The sequence below is a fragment of the Neofelis nebulosa genome, chromosome 12 (genome assembly GCF_028018385.1).
Source record: "Neofelis nebulosa isolate mNeoNeb1 chromosome 12, mNeoNeb1.pri, whole genome shotgun sequence".
NCBI lineage: Eukaryota > Metazoa > Chordata > Mammalia > Carnivora > Felidae > Neofelis > Neofelis nebulosa.
The window spans coordinates 5,549,293-5,567,667 of NC_080793.1; the positions used below are offsets into that span (position 1 = coordinate 5,549,293).

Below are 18,375 nucleotides of genomic sequence, written 5' to 3' on the forward strand. Positions count from 1 at the left end.
TGGGGGCGGAAACAAGAGGGCAGGAGGCTGGCTCGGTGTGGATGCCAGTCAGCAGGATGACCCGGCGAGGCAGAAGCCAGCTCTCGTCACCTTGCCCCCTTTAAAGCGAGGCCCTCTGCTGTGAGCTTTTCCCAGGGAATTTGAGTTCCTGTCGTCTCCGGCTGGCCCCTGTGTGCAAATTAGAGAGAGCACAGGTGGGGGGATCAAGCCCCGGGGTCCGGCTGTGTGGAGGTCGTGGGGGCTGTCCCCTGCTCCACAGCTGAAGGGGCCTCACGGAAGAGCAGGGGGAGACCGGCTCTTCAGCTCCCCAAGGACCAAAAAGGGTACGTGTTAAACAACTCAAGTCCAAGCCCTTTGAGACAGACAGGTGCCCTGATTAATGGGAGGCCCAGACAGGCCCCTACTCTTTTCTCCCAGGCCTCGCAGGGAGCAAGGGAAAGTCACCGAGGGACACCGTGGATCCAGTTCCGGTTTGGGGTTCCTGAAACCTAACAGTGCTGCTGCATGATGGGACTCCTCTTCTGGGGAGCCTGTGCTCATCGCCCTAGGGCCTCCAGGCCCAATTCCAGGCCTCCCGAGTCCCAGTCTGCAGGGCAGGGGCTCCAGAAGCTGTGCTTCACGCGGAACCCCCAGGCGAGCCCTGCAGAGTGGGACCAGCCGGGCCGGCCGTGGCGCGGGGCACTGCACTGACGTCCACCCACCCGTCAAGCCAACAGAACCGGCAAGACCACGCTGGCTGTCACGTGACAGGTTAAATCACACGGAGACCTTTTATTAAAACATTTTAAAATAGAACTTTCCAAAATGTAAAACTCTAAACGACCCTTCCTGACCTTCGCCTGCCCTGAACCCGAGCCAACGCACGGTTGCATTCTGGCCTGAAAGAGGACAGATCCTCACGCCGGCTCCGGATGGGGGAGGTCCTGGTTTGTCAGCAACTGCCTAGGACATCATGGGCCTGAGAAGTAAAACGTGCCCAGACCCGAAAGCGACAGCACCGCCGTGCTCCGACAGGACCGGAGCTGGAGGCCCCGAACCATCGTGGCCAACTCTTGGCCCCGCCGCCAGGCAGCAGCGGTGTCTCTGCAAGCCCAGGCCTGCCCGACGGTTATCTGTGCTGCCGCTAACAGACGGCGGGCCGGGCGTGGTGCCCAACGTCACCGTCACCGGAGATAGAGGCGGTCTTCTCGATCAGTCCTCTGCAGAGCAGAAGAAATCGGCGGTGGGCCACACAGCACCCAGGGCCAAATTGCGAAGCTGAGCGGACGGGGCCGATCCAGGGGCGGCAGGCCCGTCGTCAGCACCCGCCGGCCTAGCTTCCGCGCGCCTCACGGCGACCTGTACTTCCACCGAAGGTGCTACCGTCTCTTCCCAAACTCAGCGGATGCCTGCGTGAGCGAGTTTCTTTCCCTCCACCCAATCACAAAGCCGGGCCTGGAGGGTCCTGATACCCAACAGCAGCGAGAGCACGAGAAGGAGACACCGAGTCACGGCCTCAAAAAGGTGGCCGGCCGGCGCTCAACCTCTTCCCTACGCCAGGGCGCGGGCCCGAGGGGACCGGGGGCAGCTGGGGGAAGCTCCCGCCTACCCTCTTCCCGCATCGACCTCCTGCGCTGGCAACTTCGGCCGCCATCCTCGAAGACACACACACACTGCGGGCTGGCGGAAGGCCGCTAAGGTTTCTCAGAGCCACAGCAACGAGGACACCTCTCTCCAAGGCCGTGACCTGACAAAGCCCACATATATTCCGCACGGAAACAGACCAAAGAGTTTAATAGAGGGGGGCCAGGAAGGGGGACGCGACAACCAACACGAAATGGACAGCAAAACAGACAAGCGGTCAAGCGTCTCTGGAGTTTTGGTTTCTGCTGTTTCTGGGTGTGCTGCAGTGAGAATGTCCACGTTAAAGGACTGCTCCAGTGTTGCTCGGTGACGAGGAGCCCAGAACGCAGTTGGTCCCAGGAAGGAACACGGACACCCACTCAGCTTCTCCAGCCACCGAAGCCCTGGACAGACCTGCAAGGAAGCGCCGGGAGAGAGGCGTATCAGCTGCTGCTCTGAGAAGGGCTTCGGGGCTCATGCAAACGCCTGTGGTCAGAGGCAGGGCTCTGAACTTCTAGTGGCACCAATTCCACACAGAAGCACAGAGCGAGGATCAAAACACGAGGCCTGGTGATGGGCCTGGAGGCCCGCGGGCAGCATGAGGCTTCTGAGACGCTAACGGGGAACTGAGGAACAGCATCTCCCGGGTCCCGCCACCCGGGCCTTGCTCCTCGGAAGGCGCACTCTGCTCTCTCTTACGCGCGGCCCTCGAGGAGGCCAGGCCCGGCACCTTCTGCCACCTTCCTACCGCGATTAGCAGATCCACGAAACCCAAAACCTGCCGCTGAACCCCCATGCCTCCAGGACGGGCTTATACAACAGGAAAACAGGAAAAGCAGATAAACATGTACCAACAGAGCAAAGGTTAGGAGTCCCATATTCTCACATACCACACGCTCCCCTCTCCCTATCTAACGGCTGCGAACGAGATGGATACTCACGAGTTAGACGATCCAAAGCTGAATCCTGAAAAAGATGGAAAAAGGGTGGAGCAAAGTGAGCACACACATACCTGAGAGGTGGAGGTGGGCTCCTCCCTCCCGCAGGGAGCCCCACCGACCCCCACCTGCAGGCCACAACGACGAAGGTGAGGGGCGCTTCTGGGTTCTTCCCTCCCCCACGCCAAGAGTGGGCAGCGGGTCCCCGGCACGGCGCCTCCCGCTCGGCTGCCCTGGGGCCACATGGACCCCTTTCATTAGGAAACTACGTTTTTCTTCTCCCATCACTTGCCGCTTCTCGGTGAGGCCAGAGCAGTGAAGACACTTAGGTCTAGGCCTGGCCCTGCGGCTCACTCTCTGGCCCTTTGGGTAAATAGGCCCCTTGGAGGTTTTGTCTTCGTTTATAAACGAGTGCCACTGCCTCTCCAAGGTGCGGGAGTGCAGGAGTGTGGCACGGGTAAAAGCATCACACACGTGGTCTATCTGAAGAGGCAAGGGTTAACAAATCAGAGACGTTTCGCGAAGTCTCTACGCCTTATTTTTTGAGTTTGCCGGCTGGGATTTTTTAAACCAGGGTCTAGTAAGACGGTTATTATTTTGGGTTCTCAAATCTTGAGAGAAAATCAAGCCCGTCTTTTCTTTCTTTGGTAAGAAATGGCACAATGTTACAAATGTAATTATAGCCTCAAAAGACCATTTTGTCTTTGAAGTACTTTCGGCCCCGCAGAATACGAAACTGAACAGCCAGGTAAAAACCACTCGTGTTGTTAGGGGTGCGGGGCAGGGGGAGGGGCAGGGGGAGGCATTTGCTAAGGAAAGGGCAGGGAAACGGCGAGGGAACGACGTCTGGCCGCCTACCTCCTCCGCCTGATCCAAAGCTAGAGAATCCCCTGCTCTGGGTCCCAAATCCAGAAGTCTGTTGGGACAGCGATCCGAAAGTCGGAGCGTTTTGACTTGCCAGCGTGCCGAAAGACGTGGTGCTGCTGCTGCTCCCAAACCTGGGTTCCAGGGAGAGACCAGACTGTGGTTAGTGTGGCCACGCCGGCACCCGCCGCCCACAAGCCTCGGCCACCCCGGTAGGTCTCGGGCTGCACAGCACACACGAATCGAGGGGACGTGCTCGGTTTCAACCAGTGGCCTCTCAGAAAGAACAGGCCGGGGCCCAGGGCACATCTCCAGCTTCGGGAAGGAAGAGGCCAGGGGCACAATCCCAAGTGCAACCAGTCCAGTGTGTTAGCTTTTATTCACCGTCTGGAAGTTGTGGGTCATCTGGAAGTTAATCAGCACTACAGTTTTTGCTCTTCCATCCCTGGTAATTCTTGGGCTTGACCCCATCACTTAGACATTTCTCATTCATCGACAAGCCCCTTCACCCAGCTATTTGCCTTCAGCTCCTCTCTGGATCTTTCCATCGCGGACTTTCCACGATGAGGTGAGGGTCTCCTGTGAGCGGACCCTTGCAGGGGTCCTGCCTGTTCCTGCTCTATTCCTACCCCAGCTCCAGGCCTCCCACGAACAGTGGAAGCTCCTCAGATGCCTCGCCAGGGGCAGACCAGGGACCTGGGACATCTCATGCCAGAGCTGGTACTTGTCAGCCCTCTTTGACAAAATGGAATCAACCAGCCAGTCAGGATTTATGTGGGTGAACCAACCCCGCCCCCCCCCCCGCCCCCTGCAAGACAGAATACGATACTTTTCTACTGGTAAAGAAAATAGCAGGTTTCAAATAAGTAAATAAAACCTCAAGATTCCCAGTCAACCCCAAACCCTGCAACTCCGCAGCACCCTGTGCCAAGCGGTCACTGGAGACATCAGTGTCCATCGGAACCTGCCAAGAATACTGGTTTAAGTTGGTCCCAACGCTCCTTTAAAAGCTTTTCTTAACTTTAACTCTTGGGGTTTCCTGGGGGAAACTTCAAAGAACTTGTACTCTCGACGTGAAATTTAGGAGGCAATACATCAACTCGCCCATGTTCTTGAAAGTGGCCAGTGTTTCTGCACTAGGATCTTTCGTGGGGGGGGGAGGGTATGAATAAGAACATACTTTGATTTACTTTCAAGATAAAGACGCTATCCCTTCACCAAGATTCATCCCAAGTACCCTGACAATTCCCCCAAACAAAGCCCCCAAGCCCTCCCCAAGTCTACAGCCTTACGTATCCTGAGTTCCGCGGCCAGGGCCAGGTCTACCAGACGGTGATTTCAGACACTAACACGTCTCCTGAACGAGTCACTTCGTCGTCATCGCTACATACATTTATTGGGACTTTGTGGTGCAGTGAAAGCTATTTATTTTCTTCTTGGGGTTTTGGCGACCAGGTTGAATTTCTGGGGCCCTTCAAAGCAAATCCCTAACATGGCGTTTTCAAGGGAGGATGCGCACAAGGCGTAAGAGCAGCTTTGAAAGCCGAGCAGTCACCGAGACACTGCAATGTGCAGTCAGTGCCCCGTATGGAAGCTGGCCCACGGGACTGTGAAGCGAGTACCCACTCTGCGGGTCTGGAGAGGAGCCAGAGACACAGGAGTGGTTTGCCTAAGGACAACGGGTAGACGACAACAATCCCAAGAGGAAAGAATGTGGCAGAAACTATTCATTTTGGATTCCCTGACAGAAGTCGCCACACAGGGGCAATCCTGGCTAGAACGTGGCCAGGACGGGACCGTTTTCCTTTCTTTAATCATCCTTCGGTCCCACCAGGAGAACAGGGGTCTGCCGACCAGCACTCCACGTTTCCGGGGAACGGCGACATAGCTCCCGTCCACCTGCGTACTGGACAGACTGGCCGGGAAGAAACGGGCCTCCCCAGAAAGGAACAGGAGCTCTGGTCTGACTCATTTGCCGATTTCGAGGGAGGGGGCTTCAGTTCTCAGTCAGGAGAAGGGACTTTCCCAAACAGGAGTCCCGGGGCCCCAGTGCTTTCGGCGGTCCCGAGGTCCCTCCCCGGGGGGCTTACCCGAATCCTCCTGCGCTGGCGGCCGCAGTACCCTCTCCGAACACTTTGCCTCCCGTCGAGCCCAGAGGGCTTGTAAAGGCTGGGGCTGAACCGAATGCTGGCACCCCTCCAAACCCAGGGGATCCCCCAAAAGTAGGAGGGCTGCCAAACACTGGAGCAGCACCGAAGCCACCTGAGCAAAACAGAGGCAAGCAAACAGAAACAGGGAAAAAGAAAGGAGACAGGAAGAGAAGACAATGAGCGGTGAGAAATCAAATCGAAGGAGGTAGGAAAAAGGGGGAAATGCGTTAGAAGTTCAAATACCAAAAACTGTAAGTGGGGGCAACAGCCTTCCTAAATACCGAGCCACCCCCTCCATCGCTCGCAGAGGGGGCGGGTCGGCCAGGGGAGCTCCTGGAACTCTCAGAGCCCAGCAGACCTCGTGTTCGCCTGGGAGACCCTCGGCCCTTCCCACGGGCAAGCCGGACCCGTCAGCGCCAAGTCTCGTGGAGGCAGATCGTCACCAGGAACCAACCTGGCACGTTTCTGACCCCTTCCCAGCCTCACGGCGCTGTTCTGAGACTCCTCACTCAAGAGGCATTCTTGAAAACTCCAATCCCTGCCCGGCTGTCAAAGATGACAGATGCGATTGCTGTCACGACACAGGCTAGGCTGCCAGCATCGTGAAAACCCATGTTATGAAGCCACAGGCTCAGTCTGCTCTCGGGAAGAATCTACAAACTGGGTTACAGGAGACATGGAGAGACTCACGGCACTGGGGCTCGGCCAGGGGCTTTTTATTTATTTAAAGCCTATGGCTCTCACGTCTCTCCCCACAGAAAAATTCCTTAAAAACCGCTTTCTCTCTGTAGTCGGGAGCTACCCCTCAATAAAAAAGCACACCGAACTTCCCCTGGGGGGGGGGGGGGGGGGGGGGGGAGGGCCGCTGGATAAATGTGGTGAGACCATCGACCGGCCCCGAGAAGAGCCCCCAGGGCCTGGCTCCCCCTGCCACTCACGTGCACACGGTCCCGGGGGCGGCACGCACACAGGCCGTCATCGCACAGAAATCGGGCTGCGAGGCGGCCTCCTCGGACCGGTGGGGACGCCCACCGGGTGGGAACACACCCTTCCCCTGAGGGGGTTCCCCAACCCCAAGGTACCGCTTACCTCATGTTAGGCTATGAGCAGAGACCCCCAGGGAGTGTCTGTTGAACAGAACGGAAGAAACTCGTACAAGCACTGTGGAGTCTCTTAAAACGAGCACTGGCCTAAGGAGCGACACGCTAAGGGGAGGGAGAACAGCGTCGGCGCAGGTAAAGGGGCCCCGGGGACACTGCCGGCACGCATTTTTGGGATGCGAGTCCCGCTGCCAGAGGGACGGCTCGGGCCTTCTTATACAAGCATAACCACACCACAAGCTTCTGCTACCTGAATCGGGAAAGATCAAACTCTGGGCGGGAAGAGCTATTAGCAGAATTCTTTTGTTGTTTGTTATTTGGTGACGCAATCCTGCGTTTATTTACCATTGGCAGTGAGGATACCTTTTGGGTCAGGCTCCCGTTTGGGTTAACATTCTAGATTTTAAAACCTCGAGTGAAATTCCAAGCCACGATAATGGAGACTGTTGGGTTACAAACACGAGAGACTGGAAAAAAAAAAAAAAGTGCTAAAAAACCCCTGCTGTTGAATTATTTAAGACCGATCACAGATCTCGTTACACTTTCTTCCTAGACACACGGGGCTGTATCTAGTGCCCTGTACGCAGTATTATTCAGACTTCTGGGTGGAAGGCGAGTGAAAAATGAGAAGTCACAATGATACAGAAAGTAAACCGGATGGGGGTTGGGGGGAAGGAGGAGATTAAACACACACACCCACACACACCCCATCCACCCCCCTCATCACATATACCACACACACACACACACACACACACACACACACACACACTGCCCTGAAACAACAAACCTGGGTCACAGTAAAGGAAACAAATTTGCTAATAATCAGTGATAATCAAATACCTGACTTACTGAGGGCCCTCCACGTGCCAGCTACGGTCCCAGGTGCTGCCCAATACTTTGCCTCAATCCTCTCAATAAACCTGGGGTCCCTACCTCGCAGGTGAAGGAAACAGGCTCAGAGAATACTGAGGCACAAATGACAAACAGCTATTTGCCTATGTTCAGCCAGCCTGGCGGTGGTAGCACTGGGACCTGAGCAAGGGTTGAGTGACCCAAGAGAGCGCCCGCCACTGAACCGCCTGTGTCCCTCTGCCTCCCTCCACGGCGACCGCGGCAACAGGGCGTGGGGGGAGCCCGGTGGTCTGGGCACAGCATCCTGCCCACCTTGGTCCCCCCTACAATCCTCTCCAGCACTATTATTTCCTAAGGGAACTGTACTCAGGGAGGATGGACGCTTCTGGAATCTTTCAAAGACCCACTGAAACGGTCCATATCTAAAGTCTGTCTTAAAGCAAAACACCAATCATGACGTCTTAGGCATCTGCTTTTGCCTGGGCAGGAAGGCTGACTCCTTTACTTAAAGCAGCCTTCCTTGTGCTCAGGACCCCAGGGCACCTCCTTCTACAGCAGGAGCCCCCTGAAAACTGCCCCAAGTCCTGCAGTGACAGCCAAAGTGTGAGAAGCACAAGGGACACGGTCTTCCTCCACCCTCGCTGTCACCTCTGGCTACCAGTTCATTCACGCCCCTTGTATTTAAAAGGTAGCTTTCTCTGCTGGGAATCCTCAGTCTGAGGGTTTTATGGGGCAAACAATCGAACGGGAAAAAGATTCTGAAAGGCAGGAGAATATACTTTCTCTACGACTTAAAAAAATAAAAACCTGAGATTCTCCAGGTCAACCCTGGTCCCAGGATAACGAACAACATAGAAGAAAAACATGTGACTTGAAGAAAACATTATCTGGTTCCTTAAAAAAAATAAATTAAGCGGGGCGCCTGGGTGGCTCAGTCAGTTGAGCGTCCGACTTCGGCTCAGGTCATGATCGCGCGTTGACGAGTTCAAGCCCCGCGTTGGGCTCTGTGCTGATGGCTCGGAGCCTGGAGCCTGTGTCTCCCTCTCTCTGCCCCTCGCCCGCTCATGTTCTGTCTCTCTCTGTCTCAAAAATAAATAAACATTAAAAAAATAAATAAATTAAGCATCACTGACTAATGAACTAAAATTTCTTTTTTCTTTTGTTTTTTAAGCAAGCTCCACACCCGGTGTGGAGCCCAGTGCGGGGCTTGAACTCACGATCCTGACATCAAGACCGGAGCGGAGATCGAGTCAGCTACTTCGCCAACCAAGCCACCCAGGCGCCCCAGTGAACTACAGTTTCTTAGTCAAATGTTTACTTTGTTAACTAGGACCCAGAGCTTTGTAGCCGTCTCACTTTTATATCGTACACTGTGAGGAAGGCTGGGGGCAAAACGGAGCTGCGATCGTGTCCGGGGCGTTTTAAATTCTAGGAAGAGTATCAAAAATCTGGCAACCGAAGACTAACCCATCCAAGTCACAGATCCGAGCAAAGGAGCACAGTGTATGAAAACCATAGCAATTTAGGTTCTAAAAGGTGGGACTCCAGGCACTAATGTGGGACAGTCCTAAGTTAGAGCCACCCATGCATCTGGTCCTCGGCAGGGCCCTTCCTCAGAACGCACATAATTTCAAAGGCTCCCGTACACATGAGGGAGAAGCATTTGGCTGTTCACCCTTGGGGTCTGCCTTAAAGAGCTCCTTTCTCCACAAACATCTTCCCCCACTCTGCCTCTGATCTTTCGTGGGGGCGGGGGGGGGGGAATCTTTTCACATGATTTGCCATGGAATAGAGGTAGGAACGCAGACCCTCTGTAGATTTGAGATAGATAGAGGACAGAGAGGTGGCTGACAGAAATGAAGTATGTGTTTTCTTTTTTTATCTAAACATATGCTGCCCTTTAAACTTTTAAATTATGAACGCAGTATATGATTATAGAAAGTCACCCAGTCCCCCGTGGAGATTTTAGAAGCAATGCTGGGGTAGGTAGCAGTGCTGGTGATGCTCTTAATTCTTGATTCCACCAGGGTGTTTCACCTGTGAGGAGTAACTGCTCTGTATACTTGCGGTAAATGGGTATTGTACACGTCATGTAGATAGATTACTGTACGTCATGCTCAAAAGCAAAAAAACAAACAGTGATCTGGGAAAGAAGACAAATGAAACAGACATAAAAAATAGCCAGATCGGGGTGTATGGGCGGCTCAGCCGGTTAAGCGTCTGCCTTCAGCTCAGGTCATGAGTTCGTGGGTTCGAGCTCCGCGTCAGGCTCTGTGCAGATAGCTCAGAGCCTGAAGCCTGCTTTGGATTCTGTGTCTCCCCCTCTCTCTCTGCCCCTCCCCAGCTCATGCTGTCTCTCTCGGTCTCTTGAAAATAAATAAATGTTTAAAAAAATGTTTAAAGGGGCGCCTGGGTGGCGCAGTCGGTTAAGCGTCCGACTTCAGCCAGGTCACGATCTCGCGGTCTGTGAGTTCGAGCCCCGCCTCAGGCTCTGGGCTGATGGCTCGGAGCCTGGAGCCTGTTTCCGATTCTGTGTCTCCCTCTCTCTCTGCCCCTCCCCCGTTCATGCTCTGTCTCTCTCTGTCCCAAAAATAAATAAAAAACGTTGAAAAAAAAAAAATTTAAAAAAAAAAAAAAAAGTTTAAAAATGCCCCCAAACTAGGCCGATCATCTGTCTTGCCCAGGACTGCTAATGGGACACAAGCAGTCTGTGACTCGGTGCTTTCTGGTTAATATTTTAGTTATCGCTCTCTTATATGTTCCCTCACTTTGGTTGTTCTGCGCTCGCTAGATATTTACAATGCTTTCTGCCCTAAGAAGACATGGAGTTCTCTTAAGGGTTCCACTACATGCATTCTGTGCTTTCAACAGGTCTCGGGAGACCTAGAACAGTGTTAGGAGCACAGTAGATGGTCTGTAAATGTAAAGATGAATTGCGGAGAATCCACACTCCAGTCCTGCTCCCTTGAGAGCCACCCTAGAGAGATCTCCTTCCGGGTGTCTATGTGTATGTAAACATACGTTTAAAAAGAACCACAGCTAACAACTATCAGAGTACCTGTTTTATTTGGAGTCGAGAACCCGAAGCCTTGGGACGCCACACTTCCTCCTCCAGAGCTGAAAGTGCCGGCAGGTTTCTGCTCTCCAAACGACGAGCTGGCAAATCCACCAAATGTCTTGGCCCCGCTGTTTCCGAATAGATTAGAGGTATCTGAAGAAAGGAAGAACATGTTGAGAGCGATCAGAGGGAGAGAAGGGTCCTTATCTACTTAGAGCAGAAAAGACACTGCAGCGAGGCGTTTGAGGGGAAGCGAGCGAGGAGTCTGCGATTCAAGGGAGCTGAGCCGTGGCAGACACCCTCTCTGATCTGCACGTGTCTCGATGACCAGCGGTTAGCCTCTGGGAGCCCAGGTTCCGGATTCCAAAGGCACACGGTACGGGGAGCTGCAGCTGTCCCGGGGGACGAGGCTTCTGCGGAAGCGCACCTGTGCTCCCCCAGGTAATCAGGTCCACCCACCGGCTTCCTGCAAAACTGTCTTCTTCTGAAGGACAGGGCTCGCTTTCATTCCCCTCCTCACACGAAAACCTCGCATTTTGTCAAGCGAGAGAAAACAGAGTCGGGCCGATCCAAACCAAGCGTAACGGCTTCCGGCTATCTGCTTTTACAGTCGGGTTGGGTGTGTTTGCGGTTGCCGATCTGCTCAGGGAATGGCAGGTGAGACGAGACAAACCACGGTGTTCCCAGCTCCAACCTGACGGGAGCCGGGGATGTCCCGAGGAACTGAAGACTTCCAGCCTGACTGCCTTTTCCTAAGCGGTTCAACGAAGCCCTTGACCTCTCAGATGCTTATCTAGTGGGTCACTCCCTCTACACACTGAATCCGTGCCAGGAACCAGAGGAATAGAGGAAACGAACTCCTAAAAACTAAGACAGGTGAGGGGTGTTTGCGTCTGTTACGAGAAACGCACATTTGACTCCGTCCCATTAATGGGCTCCGTCCCATTAATAGGGACGGAGCCAAAATCCTGCATGCAGAAACACTTGGGTAACCCAAACGGCATGCTGTTTTCTATCAGGAATTTTTCCTTAACCTTTTTTTGGGAGAGGGGAGAGACAATTCGCACTTCCCCACCATGCGTGGATGGGTGTTTTATTAAAAGAAGTTTGCACCCACAAGAAGGCAGGGAGAAGCTGTCCTGAACTCGGGTGGAGGCCCAAAGGGAGAGGAGTAGGCAGGGCGCTGCACCGGTGCCCCGGGTGGGGAACGGAGAGCTCACACCACATCACCAAGTGAGAAGTACAAACGTCTGCACGAGACTGGGCTTCCCCGGAGCCGTTCACGTGCTCACGGGGAAGGTGACGGCGAGAAGAGGGGAGTAACTCGCTCTCGAAGTCAACTTGTTCGAAGAGGTGACCCACCACTAACCTGTCAGTCTCAGGATCCCCCTGCGACCGCTAATATCTGCAGCTGCAATGCTCCTGATCGACAATCCAGGAAGTGGAGAGCCTTATCTCGGGGACACGACCACCTCAGATGTCTAGGCAGCAGTACATAGAGCCCCAGGCCACCACGTGGTCCCTGCTCTGGAAAACTCCTGCTGGCCGTTGGAGAGCTCGGCTAGGAGTGTGCCGGGCACGGACGGCGGGAGTGGTTAACAAGCTCTTTCTCATCGCCCTTGTACGCGGTGCCACGAGACTATCTGTCCCCCTTTTCTAGAGGGATTCACAGGGGGAGGCTACAAGATGCCCTCTTCAACGCTCCGAGTTAGCTTAGAGGCCACGTTTTATTTCCAGTGGCAGTACACTCGACACTGGAGACGAACGACGGGCTCCTCGGTCACTCCTTTTACTTGGCATCTCACGAACAGAGAGGACTGCAACCTTCCGACTTTGGCAGTACTGACGAGGTAAAAATTCCAAACGGCAAATCAATTCAAGTGCAAGATCCGGGGCTAACTCTCCTCTTGGGGAAATCGGCACTACGGAGCTGAAATGATTTTCCCGGGATGGTGCTGGGAGACTTAAATTCCTGAAGCCCGAGAACACGGAGAAGTTTCCGGGTGTCTGCATCCCGTCACCTCCCAGAGATTCCTCTGCCTGCAAGACGCTCTCGGGCGTCAGAGCGGAATACACAGGAGTTCTGCAGCCAGCCCTGGCTCAGAATGCCTAGTAGCTGTGGGCAAGGACTTCAGCTTCCCGGGTCCCCGTTTCCTTGGAGATACAGTGGGGACAGTGAGGGGGTCCACACGGCTGCTGTGAAGATTGGAAGAGCTGATGGGCGCAGAGCGCCTAGTCGGGCTGATGGTGGGTCCTCAGAAAATAGAACTTCCCCTCCATTTAATTCTTCCTCCTGCTACAGCCCACTCATGTTCAATATAACATGTTCAATATACTAAGACGCAGAGCAGATCAGTGGCAGAAAATGGAATCCTTTTCATTTTGTCAAGGTCGTGAGAGTTAAAACACTCGAGTTGTAACAGTTTCCCTCTGCGGTCTCTATTCCAGGATCTAGGCTGCTTGAAGCCAGGTGGCATCCAGTGAGGTCTGCTTCTCTCCTTCTATCTGTGCTCGACAGCTTCTCTCTCTGTCCTCTCCTAGTGCCTCCGAAATAAGGCAGCCTCCGGCTCTTGACATGCGGTAAGTGAGAGGGGAGCTTGGTTGTTGGGACAGTATGTTGTCGTTTAAAGAGACGCCTCTTCACTTGTGAAAAGAGCAGCCCGTGGGGAAGCCTGTCTTCACAGAGCTGTCTGGGGACTCTTGGGAGGTGGCAAGTACAGGGACAACTGGCATCTGCTCTGGGCTTCCTCCTGCTGGCATGACACGGATCCTCTTGGGTCTTTCATTTAGTGAAAACACTTGCATAATCCAACGTCAGGGTTCAACCGAAGTTATGCCTGATATAATTTATCAGAGAAGGAGGTTCTTAAGTAGCTCTTGTCCAGGATACTTTTCCAAGACATTTTCTTCCTTTTCTTCTTTCCTTCCTTCTTTCCTTCCTTCTTTCCTTCCTTCCTTCCTTCCTTCCTTCCTTCCTTCCTTCCTTCCTTCCTTCCTTCCTTCCTTCCTTCCTCCTTCCCTCCCTCCCTCTTTCCTCTCCTCCTCCCCTCCCCTCCCCTCTCCTTCCTTCCTTAATGTTTATTTTTAGAGAGAGAGATAGAGTACAAGCAGGGGAGAGGCAGAGAGAGGGAGACACAGAATCTGAAGCAGGCTCCAGTCTCTGGACTGTCAGTGCAAAGCCCGGTGTGGGGCTTGAACCCATGAACCATGAGATCATGACCTGAGCCGAAGCTGGGTGCTTAGCTGACTAAGCCACGCAGGCGCCCCGCTTTCCAAGACATTTTCTTAAAGAACATTTGTAAAGGGAGGCTTGTGGGCCCAAAAGATTCTCAGCAGATGGCTTCTTTATCCTCACACAAATATGTCTTTCAGGCCTCCGAGTAGAAAGAATGTGCTGAGAGAGGTTCTAACCAGTGTCCTTCGGACAAGACTCGAGGAGGCGGTAGGTCCTTATTCAGGTAGGTAACGATTCACAGTGGTGCTGAATTTTTAGTGACCCCAGGAGTAAACAGTGTATCTCTGGTAGAGTCTCCGGGGAAGACAGAGAGCAGAAACCCTTGCAAGGTGGGAGCTTCTGGATAAAGAACAGGCCAACTCCAAGCAACAGTGTTCCCGGCTTGTCTTTCCCAGTCACGGCAGACGTCTGATTACTTCTCGGAAGTAAAGAGGGCAGCTTCAGGAGCAGGCGGCCTGGGGCCTAAATGTCACAAGGGAAACTGCTGGTCGCTCAATCTGTGTTCAGATATCTATCTGCAGGGGAGCAAGTTCGACGCTACAGGGAACGAGCCCGAGGGCTGTCAGACAGGATGCACCCAGGAGGAACCGTGTCCGGCTGCAAGGCCAGGGGGATCCAGGAGGCAACACGGCGGATCAGGGTTCTGGAAACAGTCGGATGAAAGCCCGGCTGCTCCACCTAACGGCTGCCACCTCTGTCAAGTCCACACCCCTTCTGGGAACCTGTTTCTTGACTGGCGAAACGGGGACAGGCACATCTAAAGTACTGTTGTGAGAAGTGGCTGGTCCAACCACTCTGAGCAGCTGGCACACGGAACGCGGTCCCTAAAAGTCCGTTTCCTTCTGCCCGATGTCACATGAAGGAAAGGAACACGGGGACGGTGGGATTCGAGAGAGAGATCACGGTGGACCCCTGTGGCCTCCAGGCCAAGACGCACAGAGGCACAGGCTTACAGTCACCCCAAAAGGAAGGGCAGGCTCGGCGGGTGGAGAGGAGGGAGGTGAGCCCGGGTGTTGACGCGGGGAGAGTTGGGGGGTGTGTGCGTATGAATGACAGCCAGCAGGGCAACTGGCCGAGGCAGAGGGAACACGTTGGGGAGACAGAAGAGTGTATGGGGCAGCTCACTGAGGGCCCGGACTTTCAAGTCGAGGAGCTGGCAAGTCAGTGGGAAGCTGCCAGGGGTTCTGTGTAGGGTCAGTGGCAAAAGAAAAGCAGAGTTTAAAACACTCAGCTTGGTGTGGACGTCCAGATGCCAGGGGAGGAGGCTGGAAGCAGGGAGGGGAATCTGGACACTAGTGTGATAACCCAGATGACAACAGGGACACGGCTGCAAGGACAGAGAGAAGCAGCAGAAGAGGGACTGTATGAGAGGCAGGAAGGGAACCCGGAGAGTCCGTCTACACGGCCCGGGAAAGACGTTGCACTCGGAAGCGCCAAATGGTGCACAGTCACCCAAGAGAAAGACGTTGTCCCCAGTGGTTTGCAGAAAGCATCCTTAGTTCTGTGGTGAGGGCAATGCCCGTCCCCAGATGACTTTTAGCTCCTCCTTCTCCACTGTTCTCCTTCTCCTTCTGGGCTACAGAGGCTGCGGTCCCTTTCACTATCGAATCGTACATGCAGTCTTAAAAACAGAATCATGTTAAGCCTTTCCCGTCCCCTTTCAAATTCACTGAAACCGCTCCGCCACATGAAAGTAAACTGCCAGTTTACAAAAACCAACGCTTAGGAACAGGAAGACGAGCAGGTGTGTCTGAGATCAAGAATCTGGTATCATCTTCTGAAGTTTCTGGTTTAATTTTAAACCCGAATTAGAGAATCGGGAACGACGGTGTGCCAGCGAACAACAGACTGGGGTAGAGGAGGCAGCACTGACTTGCGGTGTGGTCCAGTTTCCATGATGTGAAATACTCGCACGAAGGCTGTGTCTGGGCTACCCAGCACGAGGTCACTGCATGCAGAACCGGGGAGTATGCGGGGAGCTGGCCCTCATGAGCCGACTGTAGGACAGCTAAGAGCCACGGCATAAGAAATGCATCAGCCAGGAGGAAAGGGGTTTTTACAAGGATACGGCACACCTAAGTCTCAACAAAACGGGTTAGTGGCACAGTATCGCAGACGGTAACCTACCTGTGGGCGAAACCCACATTTGTAAGTAGCACGTTAATCAAGTGCCTCTTCTGTGCCAGATGCTGTTTTGTATGCTCGATGTGATCTGGCAGAGTTCTAGATCTGCTGCTTTCTGGCTTTGTGACTTACAAAAAAAAAAAAAAAAATCACCTAACTATCTGGGGCTTGTTTCCTCATTGGAAAATGGAGACAGTGCTGTACAAGGATCCTGTTTTCAAAGTCCATGCTATGGAGCCCTGCAGTTGAGGGCTGGGGAGAAGACGGGGAAACCACCCAGGCGTGTCTCTGGTTCTTGACCCCTGCTTCCAAGCAGACCTGTTTCCATCTGTTTCACGCATCGGGATTCTGCTTAGAAGTTCACCCGCAGACACAAACAGTTTTTGAAAACTGCTAGACTCGATTTTTAAAAATGCTTCATTCTAGGATTTGAAATTCGTCCTGGCAGACTGAAAGCTACAGAACAAAGATTTCTGATTATATAATTTCACAAGTTAAGAGGTCTGTGTCTCTTGACTGTAATCTTTCCTTATATATTACCAGATGGACAGTGACATCAAAACAGCTAATCAGCGAATCTGGAGACTCAGGATAGAGAATTTTACTTTTAACTGCATGAGCCTTAACGCGAAGGAAATATCTGTCCTGTGTGTGGAACATCAGCTTCCGATTCATGAAGATCTTGGACAGCACAGCGGTCGAGAGATGCTTCGCGTGTAGCGTGCTAAATGAGGGACGCAGGGATCAAGACGACAGGTCCTGAGTTCCCTTCTTAACCTCCACTGGCGGTGGGATTTTTTTTTTTTTTTTAAAGATGAAAAAAACCCAAATTTCTCTCATTTCCACCCATGAATAGACGGATCAACAAAGAATTTGAAAAATTAGCTGGAGAAAAAAGTGCCAGCAGAAAGATACAGCTTCAGTGGAAAATAAGACAAAAATGTAAGAGATGGGAAATAATGAAGGCTCCAAGTTTTGGATAACATTTCTCTATGGCAGCTGAATTGTAAAGCAAACTCAAAGAAGAGTACTACACAACGGAACTCCAGATGCTCCTTCTCTGAGCACACCCAGCTTGCTCGGCTGCATTTATGCCTGTCCGGCTGCATTCACTTCAAGTCATTTCAACCCTAAGAAACAGTGATTTGGGCCTTGGGAGAGAAGGCGGGAGGAGCTCAGGGCCCAGATCCTCACCCTGCAGCTCTGATGTCTTTTCACGGTTATGTAGGACATCTCATTAAAAGACCAAAAATAAAAAAAAACAAAATAAAAACAGATCACACTGCTTTGGTCCGTCTAAAAGCCTTCCAGACCCCCTCTTTCCTTTCTACGCTTGGCACCGAAGCTCTGATACCACCACGGGGACAACAATGGCATTATGGGGCCAAGGGACCGGGAAAGCGGTCTCAACTTACTTGGAGTGGCTGCAGACCCAAAGCCCCCGCTGGCCGAGCTGAATGGGTTTTTGTTGGCCGCATCCAGGCTGGGTTTCCCTCCAAGGCCACTGAAGAAACCTCCCCCTCTTCCAGTGTTTCCAGACCCAAACACGCTCCCGCTGGAAGAGGGCTGCTGAAAAACAAAAGGGGCAGGAAGCGAGATAGGATGAGAGGTCATCATCAAACGGCAGGCCACATCCGCGGAAAGAAGGCGCTCACAGCTGGGACAAATGGAAAAATCAAGAGCAGTCTGATTAGTTCTGGGACGGATGCTCTAACCACCACAAAAGAAGCTGGACCCTGGACAGGGACTTCCTACGAGTCAGAAGTTCTCAAGCTATTCTGTGTCCACAGTTCTCTGAAAACGTGATTTATGGCGGGAGGGAACTTTGAATGTTTATCCGCCTTGCTGCCTGCACCCCTGCTTGACGAGATGCCAGGGGCAGGAAAACCAGCCCCTCAAGAGCTCCCCTAAATGAGAAAGTTTAAAAACATTTCTAGGCGATTATGAACACCACTCATTTTGACTCCTCTAGTATTTGGCTGAACTCCTCGGCAGCTGATGCGAAGTGATTTACAGTGTCTTTTCTCCCCATTTGGGCACTTTTATTTCATAATGACTTTCCCATCCTGCAGAAATAAGCTTAAATTAGCTCCATTGTTGAAATGATGACCATAGCTGAATTTTGTCCAAGTCTGCAAATCTTATGCTCAGAGGATGCTGCTAACTTAGGGCGCGTGCTGACTCAAAGCTGTCTCGGGAACCACACGCTTTATTTCTGTCTGGAAATTGGTGCTTTAGGGAAGACCAGTGCTAGATTTGAAGGACCATTAATACTAGTTAAGTGTGAAGTCTTCCTGGCTGTGACAGAGGCTTTTAGAAATGGGTCACTGCACAGGAGCCTTAGAGGAGTGTCCTTCAAAGGCAGGCAGAGCGGTGCCGAAGTCTGTCTTCTGTGAAATGGGAATAATGAACCACCCAACTCCAAAGAGTGAGTTGGGGCGCCTGGGTG

At 52.9% G+C, this 18,375-nt stretch overlaps 1 protein-coding gene across 6 annotated transcripts in view; it reads right to left on the reverse strand.

Annotated features, from left to right (window-relative positions):
- Positions 1-739: 739 nt before the first annotated feature.
- Positions 740-18,375, reverse strand: part of NUP214 (nucleoporin 214) — a 97,133-nt gene continuing 79,497 nt past the window's right edge. For 4 of the 6 annotated variants that reach the window (XM_058693788.1, XM_058693791.1, XM_058693787.1 and 1 more), the window contains 6 exons: positions 17,342-17,495; positions 10,568-10,720; positions 5,495-5,666; positions 3,399-3,538; positions 2,544-2,568; positions 740-2,016 (listed from right to left, as the gene is read on the reverse strand). In XM_058693788.1, the coding sequence (XP_058549771.1) occupies positions 1,983-2,016; positions 2,544-2,568; positions 3,399-3,538; positions 5,495-5,666; positions 10,568-10,720; positions 17,342-17,495 (678 nt within the window). In that variant the 3' untranslated portion in view covers positions 740-1,982. The remainder of the gene's footprint in view (positions 2,017-2,543; positions 2,569-3,398; positions 3,539-5,494; positions 5,667-10,567; positions 10,721-17,341; positions 17,496-18,375) is intronic. The other 2 variants (XM_058693789.1, XM_058693790.1) reach the window with 2 other exon arrangements.